Source organism: Oncorhynchus masou, chromosome 11 (genome assembly GCF_036934945.1).
Source record: "Oncorhynchus masou masou isolate Uvic2021 chromosome 11, UVic_Omas_1.1, whole genome shotgun sequence".
NCBI lineage: Eukaryota > Metazoa > Chordata > Actinopteri > Salmoniformes > Salmonidae > Oncorhynchus > Oncorhynchus masou.
Window position 1 is genome coordinate 31,728,324 of NC_088222.1, and position 14,024 is coordinate 31,742,347.

Consider the following 14,024-nt stretch of genomic DNA (forward strand, 5'->3'; position numbering starts at 1 on the left):
CTGGTCCTATGCCTACAGCTTTTTCACACACGCTTTTCCATTAACAGAGGCAGGGGAGGGAACAGTAGTCAGCAATAATATTTGTGGTCCAGGCTTCGTGGGTCACTGGCTGCTGATAAGCAGGGGCAGAGCTGCTTACTGTCCCAGCCTGCGTTGTTGCAACATCACATTTTATACACCAGCTGTCCTCTGGCCTGGAGAAAGGGGTGGAGGGATGGTTATGACTGGGAAATGTATGAATGGAGGTTGTGTGTGTGTGCGCCTTCCCAAAATGTGTGAGTGATTGAGAGGGACAGACATGTTTTGTAAATTAATACAGAGTTTAAAGATGTGTGAGGGTGTCAGATTAAGCAATGTGAAGTGTTAGAGGACCAGATAAAAGGGAGGCTCATTAACCTACCTCTCTTAAAGATTGGCTAATTATCACAGGGCACTCCTTGTAATAACCAGTCTTTGTTGGCTGGTGATCACACAAATAAAGTTAAACACGAACAAGAAATAGACCACACTGTTCAGGATGATAACTTGACCTGCATTTAATGTCAACATGCCGACTGAGAAAGTAACAAATGTAACAAGTCCAAATGAAATAAAGTGCAAAACTACTAGGTGTCTCAAATAGAAAGGTAAAAAAAAAAATACACACACACACACACAAATGTACACTTAAACGATTCCGTATTTGTTCTAAACGTAAAATCTCCTAAAAGACAATCCCAGAAGACTTTGACTCATTGTCTCGACGAATCTCCCCCTCCTTCTTTTCTGTCTTCTTTTCTCTCTTCACCTCCTCCTTCTCTCCCACTCTGTCTTTCCTCAGGATCCTCAGTGGCCAGAGAGAGGGGTTGCGGTGGTGGTCATGCCGACTGGCCGTGTCACAGCAGGGGACACTCTTGTCTCCAGTGAGGAAGTACAGGAGAGCGTTCAGCCAGGCATTACAGGAGGCCAGTGGCCGAGTGACCTTGTAGCAGATAGAGATTGTCTTCATGGCATTGCATCCTCCCATCTGACCCCTCCTGAGGAGCAGGAATAGTGTCCGGGTAACGTGGAAGGGGAGGAAGCAGAGTGCGAACAGCAGAGTGATGGTGATGATGGTTTTGATGGACTTGCGGCGCCTGCGAATGTAATGGGAGTGCTGTGAGCTGGAGATGGAGATGGACGTTCTCTCCCTGCGCCCTTCTGACCCCCCACCACCTCCCTCTTCGTCTCCCCCCACCTGGGAGCTGGATGGGGAATGCAGGGTCCTAAAGATGGTCCTGACTACCTGGGAGTAGCACCATGCGATGATGGTGAATGGGACGAAGAAGCCCAGTAGGTGCAGGACGAGGCCGTACGGGACGTATTCTGCAAACTCATTATCAATAGCATCATCCCAACAGTTCACAAACACATTCGGCTCACCACTGACTACATTTCCACCCCCCTCCTCCTCAGATCCATTCCCTCGCTCTCCTGCCCTCCCTCCACCACCTCCTCCTCTCACCACATACCCCGTCTGGGCAAACCTAAAGATGGGACACGTAAGCACGAACACCACCACCCACACCATGGCGCAGGTCCCCCTCACAGCCCGCCTGCTCTCCAGGGTGATGGTCCTCATGGGGTGGCAAATGCCCAGGTAGCGGTGGACGGAGATACAGGTGAGGAAGAAGATGGAGCAGTAGAGATTGAAGTAGAACAGGAAACGCACCAGGCGACACATGAAGTCTCCAAACACCCAGCGGTCTTGCAGCATGTAGCTGGCCACCAGGAAGGGCAGAGACAGGCCGTACATCAGGTCCGTGGTTGCCAGGTTCACCATGTAGATCAGAGACGTGGTCCAGCGGCGGGGGCATTGCCGTGGCGACAGCCACCATAGCGACGGCAGGAGCGCACCAGGACAACGGAGTTAAGCGTCAGGCTGAAGAAGAAGGTGAGGGAGTAGCAGAGAGGGAGGAAGATGTACTTGTAGGACTCATCAATACTGCAGGGGGAGGGGGAGAAAGGGGGGGATGGGGTGAAGGAAGAGAGGGTCTCTGTCACAGATGTGCTCTCTGTGGTGTTGGAGGCTTGGCTTATACTCATGGCTGACTGTGGTTGTTTTTCTCTCTTCTGCAGCGTCTCATGTTCCTTTTTCATCAAGCCTTCCTTGGGGCAAATTCTTCTGCTTGTCTAGTGTTCCTGTCATTTGCTCTCTCTCAGGTGTGGTTGTCTTCTAAACTGTTCTCTCCAGGTTTGCAGATAGTTTGAGGGAAGGAATGTTCTCTGCATAAGGGAGAAAACAAGTGCTTTAGTTTGGAAATACTCACTAGAAATGTTTTTAGCTGATTATGGACAATTCTCGGTCTATTGGCTCTTCAATCAGTAACACACTCTTCCGGAAACTCTCCATTCATCCATACTGCATTTCTGATCTACTTTGACCATGAGTACACTCAAGCCCATGTTTTGGAGTAGATTGATCCACTGTCCAAGAATGTGACATATTTTGAATGTTTATGCTAAGTATCAAGAATGGAAATGGAACCAATGACAGTGGGTTCTTCTTCTGTGTTGTTGTGCACAGTGTGTGTGTGTGTTTGTGTATTTGTATGTTTGTTTTCTTTAGAGGATGCACGTAAATGAATGCTAAATCAGTTGGAAAATGTTGTTTATGTGCTCAATGTTTACCTTCCTCATGTTTATCTTCCATGTTGGGAGTGTTTATCACACAGAACTCTCTCATGGCCTTCCAGTGGAAGATAATTGGTTGAAACTTGGTTTAGTTATTCCAGAAGCCTTCACATGTATCTCTTTCTAATAACAAGGGCATATGAACATTTAAAGGAGCACATTACCTCTTGGTGCAGGGGGGGTGTGTATTTCATGGGAAGGTGCAGTGAAAACTGTCTTGGTCCCGATGGACCTCCTATGACCTTCGCTGGTGCTGTAAATAATTAATATCCATTCATTCAGACAGATATGCAGAACGGAAACCCAATACAAGCAACTGCAGGCGCTACTACTGCAATTTTTTTGCAACATTTTATTATCATCGCTTCACATTATGTGTATTGAACATATTAACCATTTTGTAAAATCAAGAATGTGTGGAAATTGGGTATTTATAAAAATGTAAATGTTTAATTACAGCAGTAGGAAAATATTTATTCATCATCCTCTGCATGTTTGTGGGGATGGTGTTGATATTTTCACTTTGTTGTAATAATTCACGTTATGTATATTTCATGTGTGTACAAAGCAATGTCTACAGCAGAGTATTATTATCTGTTAGGTTTAAAGTATAAATATAATATCTTACCTGGTTTTCTGGTGATATAGATGTATTGTCCTTTGTTTGTCACTTTAAAAAATACCAGCCTGTTTCTTCTCCTACTTTTGTCCCCGTACCCATTGAGCTCTTCAGTAAAACACTGCTAATATGTAACATTAACTTCCGCTTACCTTTAACACACTCACATATCTCTATTTTATTCCTCTCCTCCTCCTGCTCTCTCTATCTCTCCTCTGGTGCGGGTTAGTCATCCCTGACTCTGTTGCTCAATTATCCCTCCTCCCTCTGTTTTACTTTATCCTCGTCAATACCCTCCCTCTATTTTTCTCCTCTAAATCATTAGTGCTGAGCTAGTCAAGTGAAGGTACGCAATGGTACACACACACACTCATTTGCTTGCTCGTACGCATGTACACACACTATAGATTCAAACAAAAAAAATGAAAATCTTGTAGTGACCAGCTGGCAGGTGTCTTCACTGACATTTTCAACATGTCCCTGATTGAGTCTGTAATACCAACATGTTTCAAGCAGACCACCATAGTCCATGTGCCCAAGAACACAAAGGCAACCTGCCTAAATGACTACAGACCCGTAGCACTTACGTCCGTAGCCATGAAGTGCTTTGAAGGTTTGGTAATGGCTCACATCAACACCATTATCCCAGAAACCCTAGACCCACTCCAATTTGCATACCGCCCAAACAGATCCACAGATGATGCAATCTCTATTGCACTCCACACTGCCCTTTCCCACCTGGAAAAAAGGAATACTTATGTGAGAATGCTATTAATTGATTACAGCTCAGCGTTCAACACCATAGTACCCTCAAAGCTCATCACTAAGCTAAGGATCCTGGGACTAAATACCTCCATCTGCAACTGGATCCTGGACGTCCTGACGGGCCGCCCCTAGGTGGTGATGGTAGGTAGCAACACATCTGCCACGCTGATCCTCCACACTGGAGCCCCACAGGGGTGCGTGCTCAGTCCCCTCCTGTACTCCCTGTTCACCCACGACTGCATGGTCAGGCACGACTCCAAAACCATCATTAAGTTTGCTGACGACACAACAGTGGTAGGCCTGATCACCGACAACGTCGAGCCAGCCTATAGGGAGGAGGTCAGAAACCTGGCCGGGAGGTGCCAGGATAACAACCTATCCCTCAACGTAACCAAGACTAAGGAGATGATTGTGGACTACAGGAAAAGGAGGACAGAGCACGCCCCCGTTCTCATCGACGGGGCTGTAGTTGAGCAGGTTGAGAGCTTCAAGTTCCTTGGTGTCCACATCTACAACAAACTCGAATGGTCCAAACACACCAAGACAGTCGTGAAGAGGGCACGACAAAGCCTATTCCCCCTCGGGAAACTAAAAAGATTTGGCATGGGTCCTGAGATCCTCAAAAGGTTCTACAGCTGCAACATCAAGAGCATCCTGACTGGTTGCATCACTGCCTGATACGGCAATTGCTCGGCCTCTGAACACAAGGCACTACAGAGGGTAGTGCGTACGGCCCAGTACATCACTGGGGCTAAGCTGCCTGCCATCCAGGACCTCTAACCAGGCAGTGTCAGAGGAGGGCCCTAAAAATTGTCAAAGACCCCAGCCACCCCAGTCATAGACTGTTCTCTCTACTACCGCATGGCAAGCGTTACCGGAGTGCCAAGTCTCGGACAAAAAGGCTTCTCAACAGTTTTTACCCCCAAGCCATAAGACTCCTGAACAGGTAATCAAATGGCTACCTGGACTATTTGCATTGTGTGCCCCCAACCCCTCTTTTTACGCTGCTGCTACACTCTGTTTATCATATATGCATAGTCACTTTAACTATACATTCATGTACATACTACCTCAATTTGGCTGCTCAACCAGTGCTCCTGTACATTGGCTAACCGGGCTATCTGCTTTGTGTCCCGCCACCCACCAGCCCCCCCTTTACGCTACTGCTACTCTCTGTTCACCATATATGCATGGTCACTTTAACCATATCTACATGTACATACTACCTCAATCAGCCTGACTAACCGGTGTCTGTATGTAGCCTCTCTACTTTTATAGCCTCGCTACTGTATATAGCCTGTCTTTTTACTGTTGTTTTATTTCTTTACTTATCTATTGTTCCCCTAACAACTTTTTGCACTATTGGTTAGAGCCTGTAAGTAAGCATTTCACTGTAAGGTCTACACCTGTTGAATTCGGCTCACGTGACAAATAAACTTTGATTTGAGCTAGCAGCATTACAGACACACACACAGTGACAGCACACAACATGAAATAACTAAGGTTTAATGAATTTTTTTAAGTAAATACTGAAAAATACTTCAGAGACAAAAAAGTGAAATGTTACTTCAGGGCACTCATCCCCTTCCCATAGCTATGAATCTGCTACCACAGTTCATTCTTCCGTCAACCTTCAAATACACAAGATTGTGAAAGTACGACATATAATAATTGCCTGACAATAGTTCATTTGGCCAGGAGTTTTTCCTGACTATATGACTTGAACAGGAAAGAGGGGGTCAGTAACTAGAGCCTGGTGTTTGCTACTGGTGAGGTCACATGGTCAGGAAAATCTCTTTTACCTAGACATAATGAATGGAACAAGGCAATTCCACTCCAGCATGGCCCAATTTATTTTTAGAGTATCTCAAAATGTTCTGGCAATTCTTACATAAAAACTTAATTGAGAGGAAGGGTGATTAACGTGCCTTATACATTGTATCACAAACCATTTTTTTTTTAAATCATGATGAATGTGGCCATTTTAGGCTCTTTTAGACCCTATAATCTGTGAAACATACATGGTACAGCCATCTTGGTGTAATTATACTCCTTATAGTGTGCTTTAAAATATGAATTACGGCTGTATTCTGAAAAAAAAATCCCATTCATTTATTGAACATTAAAAATATTATCAATATCTCAAAGGTACCCTTTTTGATGTAGCTTATTTTAGGCATCTTGTTTAGAACAATATACTCTTCAAATCTTGTTTAGAACAATATACTCTTCAAACACATATTTCGAAGGTGGGCTCTGCTAATTTTGAAGAAATTATCAATTTAATACATAGAAATTGACATTGGTTAAGGAAGGACCTATCACAGTTCCTTTTGAATCAATTTTTCCTTTCACTGTGTTGATGGTGCTCATAAAATTGTAGCGTTGATGTACTTGTAGAGTATATTGTTTAAAACAATATTTCTAAAAAGGGCCTAAAATGACCACTATAATCATTTTCCAAAAAATGGTGTGTGTCACAAATGTAAAAAGCCTATCAAACATTCATCTTCCCAATGATGTTTCTATGTGATAATTGCCAGAACAATCTGAGATACAAAATTATTTTGGGGCTTTGCTCACATGGAATCACACAATAGCAGCTTTGTGGTTTCCTATGCTGATAGTGGTTATAGTTATGGATGCAAACCACCTGGGTATATCACAAGAGTCAACATACATGTCAATACCCAAAGGCTTATAGGCAATATAAGTGGACAATTCCCTTACATCAGCAACTATACAAGAGAATAATTCTCCTAAATTAGAAACAAAGAAGCTTCTCTACCAAATTGTTACAGGACAGTTCCCTTTAGCCTGAATATGTAACCCCTTAGCTTGTTTTACACAGGCTGTAAGTGTACAATTCCCTTACATTAATAAGTCAACGATATTGCAATTTTTACACAATGAAACTTGTGGAAAAGCTGGTATCCCTTAGATATGTAAATGGTTTAAACTATGGCTGTGAAGATTCTCCGTCTGAAGGTTCTCCCAAGAAAAATATGATTTTTCTTACCACTGGCAATGGACTAGGAGTCAGATATTAGAAATGTTTCAAACATCACAAATGGCTTAAACTCCTCTTTCTGATATTAAATATTTTTTGTTAATTAAGTGCATGCGTACATCAAAATAGGTCCTAATACAGTACTCTCTCCACTAATGATGATAATGAAGATTATGCTGTTCGAGATCAAGGGGGATGATGAGGAGAAAGTTATCCATCAAATGTATTTATAAAGCCCTTTTTACATCAGTAGATGTAAGTAGATACAGACACCCTGCCTAAAACCCCAAACAGCAAGCAATGCAGATGTAGAAGCACAGTGGCTAGGAAAAACTCCATAGAAAGGCAGGAACATAGGAAGAAACCTAGAGAGGAACCAGGCTCTGAGGGGTGGCCAGTCCCCTTATGGCTGTGCCGGGGGGAGATTATAAGAGTACATGGCCATTTAAGGCCAGATTGTTCTTCAAGATGTTCAAACATTCATTGATGACCAGCTGGGTCCATTAATAATCACAGTGGTTGTAGAGGGTGCAACAGGTCAGTACCTCAGGAGTAAATGTCAGTTGGCTTTTCATAGCTGAGCATCCGTACCATGCCTGTGTAATGTGGATTGCATTATGATGCCGGTCCAAGATGGTGCTCATTAGTGTTCATCAACATTTCTCCTTTTTATCGAAGAATCATATGTCAAGTAGGATATTATGGCAACACTTCTGATAGTCTCATAGTGGCATATCTTGGACAGCATCACTTTATCCACTGTTGAGCACAACGACTTCCTGTCCTGTGCACCTGTGGGTGAGGGTTATGTCAGATCCTGTACGTCCAGGAGCATGGCGTCCTGTTTGGTTCTCAGCTGGTCCCTTATCAACAGGTGACCCACCAACTCTGAGCTCAGGTCTGCAAGAATAGAATAGAATATTACTTTGCACAAAAACATATAGATCCTAAAAACACAAAAACCATACAGCAAGCACTCACCTGCCAGTTCATTTACTGACACATTATTACCATGTAATAACCACCTTTTTCCCCATGTAATGACTTCGATTTCCATGTTATGACCCTGATTTCCATTTTTTATCTAACCTTTATTTAACTAGGCAAGTCAGTTAAGAAGAAATTCTTATTTACAATGACGGCCTAGGAACATTGGGTTTAACTGCCTTGTTCAGGGGCTGAACGACAGATTTGTAATTTTTCAGCTCAGGGATTCGATCTAGCAACCTGTCGGTTACTGGCCCAATGCTCTAACCACTAGGCTACCTGCCGCCCCATGTAAAGACCATAATTACCATGCAATGACCTCCTACTGACCGTGTATGTCGTGGTTGAGTGAGGTCCTGAGGGAGTTGAGCTGCTGTATTGAGCAGGTCTGCAGGTCACAGCGTTCCAGATGAGTCCTCTTAGTGATCACACTACTGCAGGCAAGGTGCTGTGACACACAGGAATTATTTACACATACCAATCCTTACCTCTCTCCCACCACATGCCCACTGTTTCCCTCTATTTCTTCCAACCCTATTTATTTCACTCCACAGTCCACACTTCTCTATTCTTCTCACCTCCTCTTTCTGTTCAGCTAACAGCTTGTTTTTGAGCGCGCTCAGTGCGGCCCTCACTTCCAACTTCAGGCCAGAGGGGTGGTAACCATAGCTACCTGGTCCTATAGAACCCTGACAAACAGGAAACAAAACAAAAGCATGGCATGGGTACATATGCATATCTTCATATTTAGCCCTAGAGCTCCGCAATGTGTGTAGGTCTTTGTCCCAGTTTTGCGTTATACTATAAAACAGGAGGGACTCGCTCACTTCTTTGACAGCTCCCTCCTCATCCTCACTCTCACTGTTGTTGATGTAGCATAACTGTAGATTTTTTTGGTTGTTGAATCTAAAATAAGAAAATAAAAAGCCAAAAACAACATGAACACTTAAAAGAGAGAACATAAATTATATGGTTTCAGAGAATAAAGAATGAAGTTGAGAATGAGAGACTGTTTTTGACTTTTGTTACCTAGACGAGACGACCGTGACTCGACATCTTCCGTAGTCCTCCTCATCCTCCCATTCATCTTTCCTCCACAGCCCACCCTGCCTCTCTTCCGCCCAGCCCCCTGACACACTCCCCTGTTCCGACCCACTCGTACTCTGAAAGAGAGGAACAGAGGGAGGGATCAGGGATGGAGGGATGACATGGGAGGAGGGAAGAGGTGAGATGTGTGGTAGCGGGGGAGTTGAGAGTGTAAGCAATGGGTGTCATTAAACCCATCATTACAGTCTCTTTCAATGCCGGTGGATATTATTAACATGTATAAAGCAAAGAGAGTAGGATTAAGTTGCCCCTAAATGCCGATGGGCACTGAATATTTGCATTGACCCCCCTTTTTAATTTTTCAATTACATTCTTGCACTGGCTCTATGCACTTACTAGACTCTCACACATTCTACACTGACACTCCAACTACACTGCAACACACACACTTCACATACACTGCTGCTACTCTGTTTGTTATCCATCCTGATTTCCTAGTCACTTTTACCCCTACCTACATGTAATATTACCTCACATCCCTGCACATTGACACGATACTGGTACTTCTTGCATACAGTATAGCCTCGTTATTGTGTTACTATTTCGGAACTAGAAGCACAAGCATTTTGCTACACTCGCATTAACATCTGCTAACCATGTGTATGTGACAAATAAAATTTGATTTGATTTGACTATTTCCTTTTTTTTATCCTTATTTGACCATTGTATTTGTTTGTCTTACTTTTTAACTCATTTTTGGGGAATGGCTCATAAATAAGCATTTCACGGTAAAGTCTCATCTGTTGTATTTGGCCACATGTGGCAAATACCATTTCATTTAATCTATGGTCAGTGTTGTGTTGTTCCTGATAATTATTAAGGTCAGGGTTTGGGGCGGGTAAGCTGATCTCAGAACTGTCACAACATCTTCACCCTCCCTTCATGCCTGCTGACCTTTGCCCTTTCTCTCCTCTCCTCCTCCTGTTTCTCCAGTTCAGCGATCCTCAGGCTCAGGTCTTCCCAGTGCATGATGGGTAGGTCCTGGTCGTCCTCGAAGGACTCTCCATTCTGACGAAGTCGCCCTGCCCCTTCCCCAGCAAACGGCTGTGTCTCATCACTCTCCTTCTCCTCCGCTGTCTCCTTCTCCGTCTCTCCCTCCATCCTTCACCCTGTTGTGGTGGGCAAAAGGCAGAGAAAGGGAGGCCAAGGAAGAAGATTTGATTCATTTTAATTTGGTATAAAGTGATTCACGGTGGGTTGTCTCTCATAAATAAATAAAGTTTGTTTATCAATTAGCAGCTGCCAACATCATTATACACTGTGCACAATCTTACAATAGGATACCAGGATACTCAGGGAAAAAACAACAAGTATTGCTTAGAGACGTTGGGAAACACTTGGCCTGAACTGTAGGAGAGACTAGTCTATTTCCTAATAGTGAATTGTTTACCTTTCCCATCAACTGAACTAAGATTACATGCACTAGACTACACCCAAAATTCCCACTCTGTTTTAAAATCTGGAAGTAAATAATTTTCAAACTCGCTATGTCTGACTGTAGAACGATTGCGCTCAGATTTCTTGCCATGAATGTGCTGGAAGGCGCGCACGACACGAATACAAAGTAACTCTTCTCCATTGATATTTAACTCACACACACACACACACACACATCGTTGAAGACTTGTTGTTTACAAGTTGAACATTGAAAGGGGCGGGTGGCAAGCGGATACTTTGATTTACCTATTCCAGACCGTGGTGCAGTTTTCCTATTCCCAACATCGCGGTCTCCTTCTCTTGTTTGTGTCTTTTAAAATTTGATAACGTACGGTTTCCCAGTGGTGTATCGTTTTAATAGCCCACAATAATATATTAACTTGATTAAACTCTTCCTTGAAGTTAAGGAAACACCCTGCCTGCCTGCCTGCCTTTCTCCCGTACCCCTTCCCTTTCCTCCCGCCCCCTCTTTCCTCTGAGACGTTCCCACAGATTTTTAACCTCTACCTTCTGCAGCAGGGGAAATACGACCGCTTCCTACATCCAATGCGCCACCAGTTGAGCCCTCGGTGCATATCCCGTTTAATTATTGTTGTGTCGGGTTCCTGTAAGGGTTGACATTACATGCAATGTCCATTTAAGATTAAAACGAGCGGGTGTGATCTGACTCTGGTCGTACATTTCGATCGGGAAACAATGTAAAGGAGAGTTCTAAGAAAGGGTTAGAATATACTCTTAGGTGTCCAATTTCACAATTTTTGGAGATGACGATTCAAACCAGATGGGAACACCCGGTGGGATACAGAAAGTCACGAGGAATGCTTTTAGTGACAGTCAAATGCATTATAGCATTTGGCGAAAAAACGTAACATCTCAATTGTTTTTCAAATAATATCATGTTTTATAAGGGATATTTAAAAAACTATTAAAATAGTAATTTAATAAAAAGTGGACAATTTGGTTCTATTATTTTTTGTAATTTTTTATTTCCGTGAAGCTGGGCACTTTTGACATTGGAAACACATTTTGTAAAGTTAATTAAGGATTCTATTGAAATACAATATTCAAAAAAATATTTAATATTGATTAATGTGACAATAAGATGTTACATGTTTTCTATTTACAATAAGTGAAAGAAACTAAGTCGGTGCATTTGTTATAGACTACTAACATGACTTTATCTAGGATTGTGGATGAAAATGTATATATTACTTACATTTACGATACATAATGTCAAGGTAACATTTCAGGAGAGAAGACCTATGTCATTTTGTCCATTTATCCAAAGCTTTCAAGCAGGGGCGCAACTTTGGTTTTAGAAGTGGGAGGGATATTACTATTATTATATATTTTAAAATCTAGCCAGAAAAAATACTCCAAACAGCCAACTCGACCACTTGGAGGCGTCCGCATGGACCTAAAGTATACCGTTGCCTCGTTTTGTATCACATTCCAATTATAAAACTGGGGAGTGACAAAAATGAAATTTCAGTAATTTCCTATTTTCTACTCCCCTCTCCCAACCTGGTCTAAGAGCATTTCATATGATTGTGTATTCTGTACGTAAATCCGTCCCACTCCATTTGTAGGATATGTTGCGTTTCGTATGGTATGTATTAATTTGTGAATGTCCATCACCCATTTCGTATTTTATGTTACAAATTACAATTTGCATTATATGTTAAGAATTTGCTAAAAGTACAATATATTACAAATTTGCAAAACGTACAATGTTACAAATTTGCTAAACTATAAATATATTACGAATTTGCAAACAACAATATTTTATGAATTCTAGCTAGGTGGCTAACGTTAGCTAGCTGGCTAATATTAGCTAGGCGTTAGGGGTTAAGTTTAGGAGTTTAAAGGGTAAGGCTTAGCTAAAAGGGTTAAGGTTATGGTTAGCTAACATGCTAAGCAGTTGTAAAGTAGTTAAAAAGTAGTAAGTATACTGTACAAAAATATAACCACAACATGTAAATTGTTGGTCCATGTTTCATGAGCTGAATAAAATATCCCATAAATGTTCCATATGCACAAAAAGCGTATTTCTCTCAAATTTTGTGAACAAATCAGTTTACACTTCATAAGGGAAGGGAATCAGTAATTTTAAATACATTCATTGGACCCTAATCTATGTGTATGGATTTCACGTGACTGGGAATACAGATATGCATCTGTTGGTAACCGATAGATCATTTATAAAAAAAGGTAGGGCCGTGGATCAGAAAACCAGTCAGTATCTGGTGTGACCACCATTTGCTTCATGCAGCATGACACATCTCCTTTGCATAGAGTTGACCATGCTGTAGATTGTGGCCTGTGGAATGTTGTCCCACTCCTCTTCAAAGGCTGTGTGAAGTTGCTGGACATTGGCGGGAACTGGAACATACTGTCGTACATGTAGATCCCGCGCATTCCAAACATGCTCAATGGGTGACATTTCTCATTTGCCAAGATATTCCATCCACCTGGCAGGTGTGGCATATCAAGCAGAGAGCATGATCATTACACATGTGGACCTTGTGTTGGGGACGATAAAAGGCCACTCTGATAGCTGCAGTTTTGTTGTTACACAACACAATGTCACAGATGTTTAAAGTTGTTACACAAGGCCATTTTAGAGAGTTTGACAGTATGTCCAATCGGCCTCACAACCGCAGATCACGTTACTACACCAGCTCAGGACTTCCACATTTCGGCTTCTTCACCTGCATGATCATCTGAGACCAGCCACCTGGACAGCTGATGAAACTGTGGGTTTGCACAACCAAAGAATTTCTGCACAAACTGTCAGGTACCAGCTCAGGGAAGCTCATCTGCGTGTTCGTCATCCTCACCAGAGTCTTGACCTGACTGCAGTTCGGCATGGTAACCAACTTCAGTGGGCAAATGCTCATCTTCGATGGCCACTGGCACACTGGAGAAGTGTACTCGTCACGGATTAATCCCGGTTTCCACTGTACAGGCCAGATAGCATGTATGGCGTCCATCGTGTGGGTGAGCGGTTTGCTGATGTCATATGGTGGTCACACCAGATACTGACTGGTTTTCTAATCCACGCCCCTACCATTTTTTAAGGCTTCTGTGACCAACAGATGCATATCTGTATTTCCAGTCATGTGACCTCCATAGATTAGGGCCTAATGAACTTATTTAAATTGACTGAGTTTCTTATATAAAATGTAAGTCAATAAAATCTTTGAAATTGTTGCATGTTGGGTTTATAATTTTGTTCAGTGTAGTTGAAAAGTTACTAATTAACTAAAGTTGTCTGTGATGAGATTTGAACTCGCAACCTTTGGGTTGCTAGACATTTGCGTTATACGCCCACCCATTTGAGTTTTGTTTTTGTCTTAAGTAACCATCTGTCTTACGTAACCATACCAAACATTACATATCATACTAGTGTCACTGTTCTGAATTTACCCATTTACTATGTTACAT

At 42.4% G+C, this 14,024-nt stretch overlaps 2 protein-coding genes across 3 annotated transcripts; both read right to left on the bottom strand.

The window, feature by feature from the left end:
• Window positions 1–703: 703 nt before the first annotated feature.
• LOC135547859 (P2Y purinoceptor 3) lies at window positions 704–2,097 on the bottom strand. Its single transcript, XM_064977082.1, is given in 2 exon segments — window positions 704–1,833; window positions 1,836–2,097. Coding segments are annotated over 2 exon segments (1,359 nt in total). The 5' UTR covers window positions 2,065–2,097.
• Window positions 2,098–5,526: 3,429 nt separating this feature from the next.
• Window positions 5,527–11,306, bottom strand: im:7136398 (schwannomin-interacting protein 1). Of its 2 annotated transcripts, none has more exons than XM_064978242.1 (7): window positions 11,085–11,306; window positions 10,035–10,249; window positions 9,063–9,196; window positions 8,861–8,939; window positions 8,612–8,722; window positions 8,364–8,481; window positions 5,527–7,946 (listed from the first exon to the last, which is right to left on the bottom strand). In XM_064978242.1, exons 2-7 carry the CDS (start codon window positions 10,239–10,241, stop codon window positions 7,852–7,854), a joined length of 744 nt encoding a protein of 247 aa, XP_064834314.1. In that variant the 5' UTR covers window positions 10,242–10,249; window positions 11,085–11,306; the 3' UTR covers window positions 5,527–7,851. The 2 variants fall into 2 exon arrangements, with proteins under 2 accessions (XP_064834314.1, XP_064834313.1); XM_064978241.1 differs by lacking the exon at window positions 11,085–11,306 and adding an exon at window positions 10,824–11,038.
• Between the last annotated feature and the right edge of the window lie 2,718 nt (window positions 11,307–14,024).